Below are 17,561 nucleotides of genomic sequence, written 5' to 3'. Positions count from 1 at the left end.
TCAGCTCTTGATTTTAGTTACTGTTATAAGGGTCATGATATCTCTAAATGAGACCGCCTACTAAGTAACTTCAGCATCCAAAAAATGAGGAACACAGTAAGAGGCACCAAACCTCTTCACTGCAACATAACTCCTAGATAATGCTGGTAAAGTCTCTTAAGGCAACAGAAGTTGGATTAGCCTCCAATCCAAAGCTTACTTAATATTAGCAAGCTGCAAACCAAACAAAAAAAAAAACCCTTTCAAACAGTTTCCTCTTTGCACAGTTCAAGTGTATATCTGCCTTCTACCTTTATTTCAGTGAAAGTCTGCACAGGCATTAACTATAATATGAAATCATAGTTATGCTCAGATTGTACTACACAAAACAAGCACAACTTGGAATCCTAGCTTTAATCACATCACATTTGCTAGTAATACTATAATTCCAGTGTACATAATAACAGTTTTTAAAATATATATACACACACTTTAAGTAGACAGTCTGATTTTGTATTCTTTGCACATTGAAGGAATCGCATAAGAGTCCCCACATGCTCGGAGTCACTCCATATATTAAAACCTTTGCACAAATACTAATTTATATTCAATATTGAACAAATTGACAAGTACTCTTTTCGTAGTCAAAAACCTGATTGAAAAAAGTTTTTTTGATCAAAAATATTCAAAAAGAGTAACTGCAACAGTAGTATTTCATCTCATAAGAGCTATAAGCAGCACAGGAATATTGTCCCTCACTAAGTGAAAGGAAAAACTAGTGGCATTTAAAGGATAGATAGCAGTGAAATACCAAACTATGAGCCTAGAAAAAAAGTCACTTAAATGCAGAGAATACACTCTCTTTGCATTTTAATTCCAAGCTTGAAAGAAACAGATCTGGAAAGGTTAAAGTATTACATCAAATGATAAAAGGGAAAACAAACTAAGAGGCAAGAAAGGCTATCTTTCTCATCATAAACAGCTCTTAATCAAGTATGACAAGTTTTCTTCTAAAAAGTAGTCTGGAAAAAAACTGTTCAAAACAACCTTCAAATCTCTGTGTATTTGTAAAGTGCATTTAGGCACTAAGAAAAGTTTATACAACATTTATCTATGAAACAAGTCAAGTCCTAGAATTTATTTTTTTTTTAAATAAGCAGAACTGCATATCCTGAAGAATAGTAAAAAACATCCACAACTTGTTTGATTATAGAGAAGCACCAAGAAAAACTCTGAGAAGGGTGCTGTGGCATGCACAGTCTGCATGAAAACACACAAGAATTAAGCTAGAATTCAATGATTTAGACAAGACATGAGAAACAGCTAAGAAAGACATGGAGAAATATTAGGTGCTTGACAAGTTAAAAATACCTGTTTTTCCAGATCTTGTCCCACAATGCCAGCTTCCACACAAGCTGTTAAGTTTTTCTCATCTATCCAGAGAATTCGATTCTGTTGAAAAGCCAATCAAAACTAAGAATCAGTGTTAAAGATTTTTGTTTCCCTTCTAAGACTATACGATCAACCTGCTTGGTCATCCAGTTTACTATTAATACAACTTCAGTTATTACAGCAGTGGTAGCCGAGCTCCCTCACTCCCTCAAACAGCTACACAACAAGTCACAATTTATGAAGTCACCACTACAAGAGAGTAACATACTTATCAGTCAATTTATACATGGAACATTTACAGAAACAATGCAGAAAAGCCAGAAAGAATTAAGTCAAAACTCTGATGGAAGTTAAGCAATACCATGATTTTCCACAATTAGCATGATTGAAGATGCCCGAATCTGACTATCTGGACATTAAGTATACACCAAGAAAAGTATTCTTAAACATACTCTATGAGTTAAATAGACTGCATTCAGTTATTCCAGTTCAGCTCTTGGATTTTGAGAACAGTAAGTTAGAAGCAAGGTATACTACAGGATGTCAGAGTATGTATGTACTTCAGAAATTTAGGATAGTTGGAAGGATTATATCACTTTTCTCACTGCCTCATCGGTATATTCTACTAAACAGGAAAAGCAGCAAACACTACAAGTTACATGGTGCTCTAAGCACAACTATTATTGAGGACACTCCACACGAAGGAGAAACTTAATACAGGTTTAGCTTTGTTTATAGTAAGGACACCACAGAAGCTGCAGCTTCCACTCTTCATTTTTGTTATGATTTTGTGTATTAATATCGTATAGAAGAAGAACAGCTCTAACTTCCCTTTGCCTTGATTTTTCAAGTGACAGAAATGTGGACATCTTGCAGTCCAACTTAAACTATGCTTTAAAGTAACTGTCTCCCCTCACAACATCTGGGCTAACTAATTATTCAAAGCCAGCTATTTCAGCTCCTTTCAGACATCTTCAGTTTCAACATAAACTGCTTAATTGATCTAAGATGCTTCTGTAAATCAGTTTTTATGCAATATACACCCTACATAAAAGATGAAGATACTGATCAAGCGTCTATTAAAATAGTAAATCTTAGCTAATCATCTTAACTGCTGAGATACACAGGTTTTAACTCTGACAATGCTTTTCACCTTAATTTTATTTTCCCTCCTCATTAATGATTACAAGAATTGACTGGCAGAGCCATTCAAGACACATGAAAGCGGTCTATTTCTATTTAACCACATTCCCTTCACATCCATTAACCAGACAGAAGTCAAAGTTGTGGGCTGTGAATCAATGAGTTCAAATGAAGGCCTGAGTCAGTACTGTACTCTTTGGATTTCACGCTGACACCCAAAGAGCTTCCTTCAATACACAACTACCACCTTTGCAGAAGGGATCACTTTGTAGCCAGACACACTGAGAAGCAAGTTTAACTGAAGCACCACTGACCAAGTAGAGAAAACGGAGCCAAAACCCAGGTCTTATCTTCAAGGCTAAAGGAGTTAATAAGCTCAGCAGGTGCTCAGAGGCAGCAGAGCCGTACATCAAAGATACAGAGTGGTTTCTGAAGCATTTCATTACCACGTAGTCATAAAATTATCATTTTGAAAGTATAAAGCTCCTTCATAATGGAAAGATGAAAACTAGCACTAGAAATGAAGTTCTGTAAAATTTAGACTGCCATAAAGCTATGAACTTCATATTCTCAAGATGCTATCTACACAAAAATTGAGGGTTTTTTTCTTTAAAGTTGATCCTTTAATTTGATTTATAGATATTAGGTCACCTTACCAACCTTTAACTATTTTTAAGTCTGCAAAAATCAGTGAAATCTGCAATAACAAATAACTTCCTTGTAGCCTTTTATTTAACCTCAGACACAAGTTCCAACATAGAATAGTAGCTTCCTCCGATTTTCACTTAAAGCTGCTATAAGAAGGCTTAACATTGATTTTTTTTTTTTATCTTATTAAACACATACAGGTCATATGAAGTAGTACAGGGTTAACATCAGCAAAATATCACTTAAACTGAAGGCGTACCAATTTAATCATGCATGGTACAGGTTAATACTTCCATCCCTACTTTATTCTTGCAAAGAAAGAAATTTCATTCTCTAGTGATCACCTTTCAAAGTAACCATAGGATAATTTTAAAAAGATAAAAAAAATTAAGAGACATACCATTTGTGATGTATCCAGTGAGACAATTGTTCTTTTTTCTTCTTCAGGACATTCAAGGGCACTAGAGACACTCGTCCCTCCTGCAAATATGGGAGCGACATTGTGATCATAAAATTCTTGGGTAGCTTTTCTGCATATACCATCCCTCTCTCCCTCCTTTCTGATATTGAACTTAATAAACTAAGATCACTGAAGTTAACTGTTTGAGACTAGTTATTAGCCTTTTAAGGCTGTCCCTTCTCCCAAACTGGATTTCACAAAAATCAAGGCAGCATTGGAGCTGACAATGCTTTAACAGCACTTGATAACAAACCATGAAGTCCTGTGACCATCTCAGCTGCTTCTGATGGATTCTAAGTCCAGAATAGAATTTTAAAACGAGGAAGGATAAGAAACAACAAAGCCATCCAAGAAACAGAGATAGCTATGGTTTCTATATATTCTTTTGAGATCGCTATGGAAACCACTACACTTCTACCTAGAAAGTTTGCTTAAGAAGTCTACAGGGATGCAATACTTATCTGAAAGTAAGAAACAAACTGAAAGGGTACAGCCATAAAGAAAAAAAAGGATAAAACCAAATGTCAAACTTCTCTGGAGATTTCTAATGTATCTTTATAGGATGTCACAGAACAGCCTCCAAGAAGCCTTTGGCTTCTTAAAGACTACAAAAGCCATAGGAAAAGAGAGACTAGGATGCTACAGAGATCCACAGCAAGCTACCACAAGAACAACCAATGCAAGTACAGAGACAGCACCAACTAATAAAGCACTGTCCAAGACCAGTAAAGACCATAACCTTTGTTTCCAATGATAGGAAAGTTGGTATTTCCCTTAAATACCAACCCCTATATAGTATAACTCCAGAAGTTGACCGTAGTTTAGTATAAGCAGACTTGGAAAAGAATCTGAAGATCTTTCTGTATCCTGGTCAGTGAATAAGAAATAGTCAATATTGCCGCTTTCAGCTATACCAATTTACTAGTACCAAAGGTGACTTGTAGCAGTCTTACAGCTCCCCAAAGGTATCTGGCAAGGGTGAGAGCATTTTAGACAGAAACCAGCTCCCTTAGTTTGGTATTGTCTTCAAGTGACACACTCATCTTCAAATAGTAAATGTCCTTCCTACAGGGGCTGAACTCCTACAGCATAAGCAAGTACCAAGTAAGACACACAGATTTATCCCACAGAATTAAGAGTTCTTGACAAAAAGTTTCCCACAGAATGAGCTCATGAAAGCCAACATCCCGTGTTCCCTGAGCTCTAAGCCAAAACAAGGTAGCTTACCACTCTACTTCAGGTTTTTAATTGCGAATGCTTTTTTCTCTAGGCCTGCTGAAGTCCTTTAGAAATTCTTTAGGCTGAGAAGAACACAGATTATACAGGCCTTTACCTGTACTCTGTACCTGGAACATTTCCCTGAAAACCCCTTGCCACAGGAGTCTAACTTTCAAACTGAACAATGTCTAAAAGGAAATCAGAATTATGGTTAACAATTTTGCAATATGGTGCCTGACCACAATCCTCCCTGGATCTATGAACTTCAACAGTACAACAAAGTAATTTATACATGTTTGTGGGAACAGAGTACAAGTAACGCATCCAAAAACATGATACCTCTAACACAGATATTTGAATCTCTTGACTTATTTCCTAGAAGACTTCCAAGGCACAGAGGTAGATTTCAGCTTCATATAATCACTCCTCTTGCACATTCAATATTCAAGGTGTTGACATACTTTTAATGACTTCCACTAAATTGAATATAACAGCTTTTAATACTGCAAGATCTTAAAAAAATTAAGATGACACTTAAAATACTAGTAAAAAAATTTAAGTATTGAATTACTGGTACAATATATTACTAAGATCACGTATTTAAATTGAAGCAGAATACATTTTTCACTAGTAACATTAAACAGATTTGAGATTTCGTAACACTTACCACCAAATGGTATTATGCAGAGATTGTGTTTGCAGGCTAATTCCACAATTTTAACTACGTCTTCATGGCAAACTAAAAGAAGTCCAAACAGTTAAAAAACAGGGTTTGTGCTTAGTACTAAATATTGCGGTCTGAATAAGCAGCAGCTCCTTTTCTGACACCAGTAAGGAAGACATTTCAAAGAGTTCGGCACTAAATAAGAGCAGGGCACAGAAGCACCAGAGTTCCAGAGTAAAGTTTAGACCTGAAACAATTCTACATTTGAAGAACTAACTACAGCCTTAGTCTCCTGCTCTACTCATGGATCGAGACCTCCTGCAAATTCTCAGGGCAAGATGGGCTACCAAAGAGTTAACAATTAATCTAGGTATCTTGGAGAACAAATCAAGTTTAAAGCTTTTATTGAAAATAGGCTGTCCAATTTATTTTAAGTGAGAAATAAGTCTCTGAGAGCTGAAGAACAGATCTTTTTCTTCCTGGCTGACATTCAGTTTCAAAAGTAGAGTGGCTAGTGAAATTTACTTTTTTGGAACGCATTCTGTATCTGGTCAAAGAGGGAAGCAGAAATGCTTGTGCACAGTCAAGGAAAAGTATCAAAAAAAGAGATCAAATACAGCTCTTACATAATTTCCTGCAAACAGCAGAGAATGAGCAGGACTGAATAAATAGGCTTACAAACTCTGGCTACTTTGCTCTTGCCATACAGAGCAGCTCTAAACAAAGGTAGTCAAGAATTTTTTTAGTTGCTTTTAGAGCTGCACAAAATAAAGCTGTGGCAAGTGCTGTTCATAGTCACCAGTGCTGTCATGTCAGTACTAGTGCCTCTTTTTATGCTTCCCATATGTGATTTTTTTTCCCTAAATAAAAGAAGAAAAACTGAGCTAAGACTAAGTTCTTACAAAATTTGGTTTTTTTAATGCAGTGCATCTATCAAAGTATCAGAAAGAGTTATAAAAGGTAAGGAAACAGTTGGGTTCATACAGCTGAACAGAAACTGACAGGTACTTAGATCAAATTACTTTTTGGTTAGCTACTGAAGAATGGCACATGGGAAGTAGCTTCTAGTGATCAGAGAAACATGATTCAGGTAGAAAAACCACACAACTGTGCAAATAAAGTTGTATGAGTTTAAGTATTTGTATCCTCCTACTAGAGGGAAGCAAGCTTATTTTCTGCTATGCATTACCTACAACAGCATTAGTTATTACTCTATTTAAAGTGGGTCTAGCCTGTTCTCAGATTGCACTGCTCTTTCTTCAAATCAATGATCCTGTGTAAAGGGTTCTGATAGGAGTTACAGGTGTTATACTTTAATTAAAGTACATGTCATAAAACAAAGTTCTTTAATACAAATGTTTCACTACCCTTCTACCATCATATACTCCTTTAAAAAACAAGATTTAGACTAACATTTAGACAACTATTCTAGGTGAACATACAAGTTCAAACTACACTATGGTTACTTAAGTTATTAATTCAGCTGTCAACAGAAACTTGAGATATATTTAATAAATTTGACTTCCCCACAAAATAATGAGATTTCATAGGCACAACCTGCAATCCAGATGTTAAACAATCACGATTACCATTTATGAGAAAATTCCTTCAGTTTCTGCAAAGACAAGTGAAGTCAGTGAACCAAGAGACAGCTTCCCCATGACAAGAAAGTATAGGAGTTTAGTAAACAACGGCTCCCCAGATCAGAAGGGAGAATAAGAAAATTAAAGCTTACCAGGCCATACAACTATATCAGGAATTCGCTTAAACATTCCTTCCCTGAGTACAAATATCTCATGTAGGCAGTGACCTGAAACACACAGAATAAGTTAACAAGTTCACACAAGAAACCATCAAAAGCAGCACTTACGTACATGAAGTTCTCTTACCGTGAGCTCTGAATACCCTATCTTCTGCATCCTGCGAATATGAGATTTTAGTGGCTCTAAGATCCTGAAGAAAGTCTTCATTTACAATGGATGGAGGTACATCATTAACATTTAAGGATGCCTATAATACAAGAAAGTAAGTTAAAGGTAGGTTCATTCTTTCAGCATTTCTGTACAACAGAAACAATAAAACCACGTTAATGCTAACTGATACCCAAACACAACTATTCAAGATCAGAAATACAGAAGTTCTCTTCCTCATCTCTCATCACTGATCCCACTTGTCCTACCTGGTACTCAGCTGACTAGATGCACACAAGAAGTTTTATTTCAGTAGCACATTCTTACCTTTTTTCCTCCTGGTAATTTTGGAGAAATGCACTAGCTTATGAGTGCATACTGAACAAAATACCTTTTTAAAGGCTTCCCAAGATCCAAGAAAAACAGCTGCCTAAATAGAACTAGACACTTTCCTGTTGATAAAGGGGTAGAGATTGAAGGTCAAAATTTCTTTTTGACTATAAATTTCTCCTCCAATACAGAGAAATACATACTAAAGCCACTACTCACTCTGCAAATTCTTCTACGTACAGTTCTGTTTCTGTCAACCCACTTCCCCTCTTCCTGTCATGGACTGGAAGTTAAACTCCTCTCGGACCAAAGCCTAATCAGAAGTTCAAGGCAAGGCAAACCTAAGTTTGCTTGATATAACATAACTCACACATCAGAAAGACTTTATAAAATCCATGTTCAGTCACAAACATGCAGGTGTTTCCAGAAAGCCTCTAGCTAGAAGTCCTGATCAACACCTTGGAAAAAAGTTTTTCTTTCAAAGCTACACTAGACATTTTTGCCTACCAAAAGGCCTTGAATCAAGGTTCTGCAAGTCCAGAGGGAGAACCCCTGCCTAAGGTTTTCTAATAACCCATTCTTCCAGGTCCTTACAACAGATGTCTTTTACAGTATTCTTATGGCTTTCCAAAGTACAGACCTAGCCACTTAATTCTCTTTTCTGAAGTCCACTTTAGATATCAGGCACACAAAAATGCAGTTCCTATGTCAACTTTTTAAACTCACTTTGAGAATCAGGATTCTTTACCGGACCCAGTTCCAAAAAAAATAAGAACTTTGTAGACATTAAGTGTAATGCTTTTAAGGTTCCAAAAAAAAGAATCCCCACACAGAAAGAGCTTGCTTACAGACCTACCAAAGAGTATTTTGTACTAAAGTTTCTTTGTGTGGAACACTAAGACATTTCTTTCACGAGCCTAGTCTATGCTTCTTGACAAGTACAAAGAGAAAACAGCAAAACTGAATTCACTTCTCTTTCATTTTCTGAAGTTTCAGCCTTCTACAAAAAAAGTATACTCATCCTTCCAAGTTTTCTTTCCTCAAACAGAGTTTTGCCTATCTTTGCTCGACATAACTTCCAGAACAGCTGATACTTTTTGCCAAGACGTGTTTTAAGATAAAAGCTTAGAGGATAGTACCAGTTACCAAGCTAACAGCAAGGAAAAGAGATATTAATAGTCTCCCATCTGCCACCATGGCAGCAGTCTATTCTGAATGGGTTGAGTCTCAAAGTCATGAGAGCTGAAGAAGGGAAGATTTAAAGTTCAACAGGAAAGTTTTCAGGTACTTAAAAGATCCATGGTGATGGAACTTGCCTACCAACATCCACCGTACGAGAAACCATGTAAAGTTATGTAGAAATTAAGAGTACTTCCAGGGATAATTCAGAAAGCAACATCTGCATGAGATACATTCATGACTGACAACTAACAACATTTAGAGGTTCAGAAGGATAGCCAAACGTTTGGTTTAGAGTTTTCATATGGGACACATGATCTAACGAAAATATAGTTTTAACAATTATTTGACTTCTGGAAGAGTATATGTGCTGTTCTGACTTGCTTTAAGGGTAATATTATACCTCTTGAAATACAAGTGTCACACATGAGAAAAAAGGCTTTTCCCTCCAATATATTCACTTTGTCACTTAAAAGACAGTAGTTGAGATTGTGTTGTTCAGGTGAGAGGCACACCGCTACTCAGAGATCATGATTTTAGGGGCCAGTCACAATAAGCACAGAGGAAGTCAGGTCTTGGATCACTGCTCTTAGCTTTCACTATTCTGCTATTAGTGCACATTCACAGTGCTGTTTGTTAAGCCAAAGAGCAGAGCTCTGACAAACTTGGGAAACATGAGAAACAAACAAATAGGTACTAAATAAAGATTTTTAAACAATTTAAAAAAAAAAATCCTTGCTAGCTGTGCTTACATTTTCTATTTTAAACTTTGGTTTCTTTGTGGATTTCCATAGACAGAACTATTTCTTATCATTTCAAGTTGAACACCAAGTGCTTGAAAATCTTTGTTCTCCATAAGGAGGACACAAACTTCTTAAAGCTGTAACAATTCCTTGCAGATGGTTAAGTATCTTGATTTTTGTCTTCCACGAGTATTTTAATCCTTTAGTTTTCATCTTCAAGATTGAAAAGTTAATATTCATCTATAAAAATCTTAGCACAATGCCAAACAAAAATAAAGGTATATTTATTCCTATGGGACTGAAATATTTTAAGATTTGTGCACTGAACTAAGCCTAAACTGCTGTCTGTGGTAAGTCTAGTCTGAAAAAGGAAAAAAGTCATCAGGCCTTAAGCATCACAGAAGCAGGTACATTTACTTGTTACTTATAACAGAAAAGTTGCATGCAACAGGGAACCCTCCAGTCTTATACAACAGAGGCAGGAAGAGGTGAGGTAGAAAGACAAACAGACCAAGAGATTCCTCCCCTACTGCTGTTCCTATATCTGAGTTTCTTCATGCTTTGATGATAGTAGGTGAAAAACCAACATAGCACGACAACCTGAAATATAAACTAGAAACTACGAGAGAGAGATGAAAATGGAGGACCTGCAGTAGTAGTTGAGAATAACTATGAGAAGTCCAGATATATCCTGGATACTCTGAAGAGTCCTATTCTGTGTCAGGGTAGCCAGCCTGTTTCAGATCACAAGAAGAACATCAGAACCAGAGGGGTACAACATAACAGGAAAGCATTCAACATTGCTGAGAGATACCCTGAAGACCTGGTTTGCAAGACATGCTGTGGAATCAAGACACTATTCACTAATCTGCCCTTGTCCTCCAACTCTACTTCGTTCTAGATTTCCTCCACATGTAGAAAGGGAGCTCTGATCACAGCAAGCTAAACCAGGTGCCAGTTAAGACCAATCTTGGTCAATGAAAACACTCACATCAAGATGAATTTTTTCAAAATACATTGGGGATGGAGATCCTGCAAGTCATAGCAGATGACAGAATGTCTTGATTAACAGAAGTCTGAAGAAACATTCAAGTTTTCAGGCCCTATGAGATTACCTGCTTCAGAGAACACACACTCACTCAAGAAACAGGTAAAACCGCTACCCAAAGCAGGGTTGCTACAGTCACTGTATAAGCACAGTCTGCTTCCAACACTGCTTAAGCAGCTCTCTAGTCAGGAACCTGTAGCCTCAAAGGAATTCTTCTCAGAAAGGAGTCAGGTCTCCCAACTATCACAAGTTAGTCTTTTTAAAAAGCAAAATACGGATATTTCACAAAACCCAGAACATTCCAAATGTGTTGTTTTTCTGAAAACATTCAGTTCAATCTTGAGTATTCTGGTAGCTAATTTTCAGCACCCAGACATGTAAAAAAAATTACTGTCAAGTAAGAACTCTGATACCTCAAATACACTGAAAACACAGCACAATTTAACTCCACTGTATCTTCTGTCTTTGTTATCATGAACAACATTGAAGTTGCATAAACAATTCCCTCTAGGCTAACAGTTTCTACAATCTTGAAAAACAACCAACAAACAAGCACAAAAAAGCTCCCTGTGTTGGAAACTTTCATTCCAATAAAAGTTCTACCAGTTACCTGGAACCGCAAGTCATGCTAAGTCATTGAAGGTTTCATGTAGTTCTACATCAAATGCTTTTTAAAAAAAAACAACTCTGAAGTATTAATACACTATATTTCAATCAATTACACGCAACATGACCTTCAGGACAACAGCTGAATCATCTTTAACAGTGTGGTCTTGATTATCACCAAGAGTAATGTTCCAAGGAACTGGTTCAGCTATTTACTTACTCTAGAGGTAGTTTTGTGGTCCAGACTTGCTCCAAAGGTTTTTTCTATCCATTCCTTAAAAGTTGGTAATACCATACCACCTAATCTGTACCTGAAAAGTCAATATTACATAGGGTCATTTTAATTTAAAAGAATGTATGTCAGATATACTTCTTTCAATTCTGCATATGCACAAAAGTTTTAAATCAAATTCTTTACCTACAAGTCTGCAAAGCTTCTGCACATTTAGCTTTCATGCAACTAAGCATTTCATTGTATTTAAGTGTTCTGTACTTCACACAAAATCAAAGCAACTGTCAATATCTTAAGTATTACTTTTCTCCATGATCTTTGGGAATTGTGGTATAAGGCTCTTCAGATATCCCACCCCCCTATGTTTACTTTTAAGAAAGGTCTCTCCCTTTCAGTAGTGTAGAAAGCAGTGTCACAGTTCACGTGCCAGTAACAGGTAGAGGACATGTGTGTATGGACACACGGCAACGTAAACAGTCTCCGACACACAAACCCAGCTCAGTACACCTTACACGTTTTCAAGAAAGACAGTGTTAAACGTTCCTCCCTCATCATCAGAATGCATCAGAATCCATCAAGCCACGTGAAATTATTTCCATCACAAACTCTTTGGCAAGAGGTTCACCATGTGACAAATGAAGACTTACAGACAAGGGACAGAGGAGCCGTTTGTGACCATGTGTACCACATGTGAAAACAAGTAAGGCTGGGGACACACTTAAACAGGTAGAAACTTCTGCTATTAATTTTATACATAAAGATGCACAAGGAGTGTACGCACAAGCATTCTCCGAGTAGAAAGAAAAAGGACCTTTCTTTGGTATTAAGAGCTTTCATCAGCTGAGAATCTTTACTATAGTTTGCACCTGGTGTCACTGCATTAGGCCTAATGGGTCTTCCTTCTAAGATTATTCAGTCACTCTTGATCCAACTATGACCCTGTCCTTCACAGCTGTTGCAATCACCTCTACAACTGTCACCTATTACACAGAAAGATTTAATTCCTTTTGATTCCTCCTGTCAACTACCTCCCAGTTCTCCTCTTGCAGAAAAGCCCTACTCTATTCCTAGAGATAAAAGACTACAAAACCGTATCTCAATTCAAGCTAGACTCTTCAGCTTGGAAGTCACTCTTCTTGTGACAGCTGTTATTGTTTCATCATACCCATATGAAACAGTTAAGTGAATTCTATGAAAAACAAAGTGCAATAATCAAGTTTCATGCATTTGCACCAGGAGTTTGCAACAAAGGTACAGAGACACTCAAGTCAGCTTGGTGTGTTTTCTTCTCCAGACATAGTTTTGGGTATTGCCAACCTATTATTATAACTAGCTTGCAAGCATAATATTAACCGCTTATTCAAAGGACAAAACTAAAGCTATCAGAAAACCAACAACTTTTAAGACAAAGCACAGAGGGAGTTAGTGAGTTTACTGCACAGAATGCAACGCATGATTGCTCAGGAAGCAAGCTTTGGATGTATGTTGATGGTGGAAGACAAACCCAAAGACCTCCTTCCCCACACACACCTGAAAAAACAGGCTTAGTTGCTCAGACTAGCAAGTATCATCTATCCCTCATGAGATGGTAGAGTCTATAATAAAAAGATCATTTGGCACACGTAAAAGCATGGTCTGTTGGGAAAGTCAACATGGTTTTCACAAAGGGAAATCCCGTTTCACTAACCCTTGGAGTTCTATCAGGGTGTGAAAACTGAAAGTGAGTAAAGTAAAGGGGATACAACGAACATTAAATTCCACACTCCTTTATACTTCTACAGGTGTTCATCCCAAAAAACAATTTAAGAAAATACGTTGCTACAGTACTGAAGGAAAGGTTCTTCTACAGGCTGAAGGATAAGATAAGGTTAAGATATGAAGCAAAGAGCAGGGTTTATTGATCACTGTTCAAGACACTCAGGAGTGTAGCTTGCCACACACTGGTACCGGGATCAGTTTTACATAACATCTTCATCAGTGGACCCTCCAACCACGTAAATATTAAGCTCTTTTGGAGAGACAGATACTACACTGACAGGAGCACCTCTCCTATGAAGACAGGCTGAGAGAGTTGGGGTTGTTCAGCCTGAAGAAGAGGAGGCTTCGAGGTGACCTCATTGCAGCCTTCCAATACCTGAAGGAGGCCTATATGAGAGACAGGGACAGACTTTTTAGCAGGGTCTGCTGTGACAGAACACTGGGTAATGGATTTAAACTAAGAGGGTAGATTTACACTTGACATAAGGAAAAAATTTTTTACAATGAGGGTGGTGAAACACTGGAACAGGTTGCCCAGAGAGGTGGTGGAAGCCCCGTCCCTGGAGGCATTCAAGGCCAGGTTGGATGGGGTTCTGAGCAACCTTATCTAGTTGGAGATGTCCCTGCTCACCGCAGGGGCGGTTGGACTAGATGACCTTTAGTCCCTTCCAGCCCAAATGATTCTATGATTCTATGACCTTAAAAAAAAACTGAGCAGACAAATGAAGATGGAAGGTAAGATGTAGACAATTGCAAAAAATTTTGCGGAGTCAGACTGGGAGTCAGTATAGGAAAAATCATGGCACCTTCACTGACAACATACAACAGCAGTCAACAGTGCTATGCACCATCCATGCAGGTATAAGACAGTTCATCTTTTTTGCTGCTCTGTAGAGCCCTGGTATATCCACAACTTGAGTGCTGCACGCAGCTTTTGTCCCTGTATCTCCAAAAAGAGGTAGTGGAGCTAGAGAGGGTTCAGAGAACGTCAACTGTAAAGACCAAGGGGGATTATATGCAGAGACTGAAGGTCCCGGGACTCCTCAGCATGGACAGGAGGCGGAAAAGAGGATACAATTGAATCTTCCATAATCAATAAAGCAGTAGATAGGCTGAAGAACTATCATTCACCTAATCCTGCAACAGAGTAAGGGATACTTGGTTTAAAACAAGTACTTTAAACAATGACCTGGAACATGCTGCCATGGGATGCTGTAGAAGCAGCCAGTACCAGCAAACTTGAAAGCTATTAGACAAATTTATGGACAACAGATCTGTAAGCGGATACTAAAAGGACAAGGCATCTACAACATCTTTGCAGATGCCTATTCTCCTATTTTCATTTTAAACACTCATTTTGCCACTGTGACAAACTATGCCATAGAAACTACACTGGTGTGGTCCAACATGGCATTTCTAATATTATCCATCAGTTACAGACAGGGAATGCACATGGGGGACAAAATGCCAATCTCCCCCCATTCCAGAACAGCGACTGATACTCAAACAGCAGCCTCTATGCTTCCTGAAAAAAACCCCAAGTCCAGTCCTTTACCTTTTTTCCTTCAAAGTACACTGCATAGATTTTCTGTGCAGCATAACCTACCCCAGATAAACTAAAAATATCAGATGAAAGAATGAGTGACAAAGTGACAAGACTCAGAATCCTGGCAAAAGGAGAGAGATCACCAAAATCTCCCTAAATATTATACAATGAACTCAAGTGCCTAAGACAAGGCTTCACATTTTAATCTGGGCCTGAAAATTAAGAAATTAAGGACTGAAGTGCTCAACATACCAGTTAGGTTTTTGCAGCTTTGACTCAAACTGGGTCATGTTAGTTTATACAAACTCAAAGACCAGGAAGGAATTTTCCTGAAGGACATTACTTATTTCAAACTTATTTCTCTTCCTCATTTGTTTTATTTACTCTTACAAAAAGTCTATTTTTTTTTTAAACCAAGGAAGAAATTGCAAGACTACTTTCCAGAGGCAGGAAAAAAAAAAAACACACACAGTAAGATGTCAAATTACAGGCTTAAATCCCACTGGAAGAAATTTAAGAGGTCCCCAAGTAGACTTAGTTTTAATGTCATTTCCTCAAAAAATTTATTTCTCAGAAAAACAAGCTTGCTGTACAAAGGGCTAGTAGGTAATAAATCAGAAGTGATGCCACTACGGTACATAAAACTGAAGAGTAGCTCAGAGGATGAAGAAACTCCATGTACAATGGTTAAGAAACATAAAATACAAATTGGAAGTTTAATAAAGCAAGTTGTTGATGTTCAAGAGATTCTCAAAACTGCACTGACCTGCTGCATGTACTTAAAGCTTTAGGACATAGTGCAGATTCTCAGTCCGATTCCATTCTCCAAGGGAAGTTTAATGCAGAGTATGTCAAGTTACAGAGAAGACTCACATTAGTTTGTCTCTATAATACTTTCATAAACCTCCCAATAAGCCACAGTCTATTTTACTACATGTTAGACTACTGTGTATAGAATTCAGTAAACCTGCTAAATGCAGAACAAGTAGTAACCTATTCTATGAGATAAAGCAAGTTTTTTGCCTTCTTTGGATTAACTGAACAATGCAGTTTTTAAACTCTTTTCAAAAAAACTACTAAGATACTTCAGTTACATAAATTTTCAACTTACCTTTTTCCTGTGAATTCTGCTTGACCCTTCTTATTGAAGATGAATTTGGAGTCATTATATCCCCATCCATTCCACTTCAGAAGTTCTTGCCTTAAAGGGAGAAAAAAATATAAGTCAGAATGTTAGCATATTGTAAGCCCAAAGTGATTTGCAGTTATATGGCTTTGGAAAAAAAATAAATCTTATCAGATAGCAATTCAAGAAATTAAGAATCTATCAAAAGTGCATAGCTTAATAGAGCTAAAATGAATTCTGCAACCACCACCATTACTCCTTCAGATAGCATCCTAAGACTTGAAAGACAAGATGCTTTATAAAAACCACCAGGTTAAGTCAATGCACACTGTATGGTGATATTCTCAAATTCGCAAGAGTAATGTTTGAAAGACGCTTGTTTTTAAATCTATACATAAATACTAACACACAAATAGGTAATAGCTAAATATTTTCAGAATGAAAGAGACATTTAGCATTACTATTCTCTGTCAAGAAAATAATTTTAAATTTTAGTTGTTTTGACATCACTACTGTAATCCCACTGCATTCTTAACAACATTCACTTGGTAAGGCACTCAGACACATTTGGATTGAAAATGTATTTCAGAAAGTCAAAAAAACAAATCCCCAAAACTGCAGGAATAACATACCAAATACAACCTGAATGTGCCACCATAAAAAAAGGGCGTAAAAAATCCCACAACTGCCAAAATACAATCACAAAATTGAAATACCTTAAGCACAACCATAGCAAAACAGAGGATCTTTTAATTATGATAAAGTAACCAGAAGTATATCAATGTAAACATATTTAAGACTTAGAGATACACAAAGAGTAATTACACATTAATCTAAATTTGCTTAAAAACTTTGCCATTTATTTATATTAGAAATGAAGTACTAACCTAAAAAAATGAATTTTAGTTAATAAAAAGGCATCTTAAAGAAGTCTGAAAACAGATGATTTACCTCACTCTGCCATATACAGTCAATGTAGCTCTTACTCTTTGACTGTATAACATACAAGTAACATGATCGGGGTGACCACTTCAAAAAGACCTCAGGATTCAGAGAAAGCACTGCCTCCAGTCAGCTGTAACTCCAGCATTACATGCAAGATAACTGGGTGATGATTGACTACCAAAGGTCTTCATTATAAAGATAATATTAACATAGGCTGCTGACATACTGTTAAATTGTTAACTGTTAGCAGTTAAATTGACTTGGTTTAATCAAAATTCATTTTCTTCAAACTGCCTGTACACAAGGTTTTAATTAATCAAATGAAATAAAGCCATGGACATGTATTTCATTACAATTGTTTGAATTGGACATTTCAACAAGCTTTTGACAAATCTAGCACTTTTATCAGTCACTGAGTACTGAACCTGCTCTATGCAGTTTCATGAAATAGCCAGTCTATGTTGTTCTTCCACATCGAGGAACCGATTCTAAAATTTCAGCCAAAATGAAACTGTTTGAGCAGAGTTGCCCAGATACAGAAGACCCTCTATTTGGCTGCCTCCTCTCTTGAGAGACTTGATCTTTACACATGTAGTGTTCACTCAGAAAAGGGCAAGGATCCACTCACGCTTGA

At 37.1% G+C, this 17,561-nt stretch overlaps 1 protein-coding gene across 1 annotated transcript in view; it reads right to left on the bottom strand.

Moving 5' to 3' along the window:
• The window catches only part of AGPS (alkylglycerone phosphate synthase), a 46,225-nt gene extending 30,171 nt beyond the window's left edge, over positions 1 to 16,054 (bottom strand). The window contains exons 1-7 of the mRNA XM_009698940.1: positions 15,968 to 16,054; positions 11,541 to 11,631; positions 7,394 to 7,514; positions 7,240 to 7,314; positions 5,508 to 5,579; positions 3,563 to 3,642; positions 1,351 to 1,431 (exon numbers count right to left, since the gene is read on the bottom strand). Coding sequence (XP_009697242.1) covers positions 1,351 to 1,431; positions 3,563 to 3,642; positions 5,508 to 5,579; positions 7,240 to 7,314; positions 7,394 to 7,514; positions 11,541 to 11,615 — 504 coding nt within the window. The 5' untranslated portion in view covers positions 11,616 to 11,631; positions 15,968 to 16,054. The remainder of the gene's footprint in view (positions 1 to 1,350; positions 1,432 to 3,562; positions 3,643 to 5,507; positions 5,580 to 7,239; positions 7,315 to 7,393; positions 7,515 to 11,540; positions 11,632 to 15,967) is intronic.
• Between the last annotated feature and the right edge of the window lie 1,507 nt (positions 16,055 to 17,561).

This window comes from Cariama cristata, unplaced genomic scaffold (genome assembly GCF_000690535.1).
Source record: "Cariama cristata isolate BGI_N322 unplaced genomic scaffold, ASM69053v1 scaffold1784, whole genome shotgun sequence".
In the NCBI taxonomy this organism is placed as follows: domain Eukaryota; kingdom Metazoa; phylum Chordata; class Aves; order Cariamiformes; family Cariamidae; genus Cariama; species Cariama cristata.
This window is presented reverse-complemented; position numbering and strand designations above follow the sequence as displayed.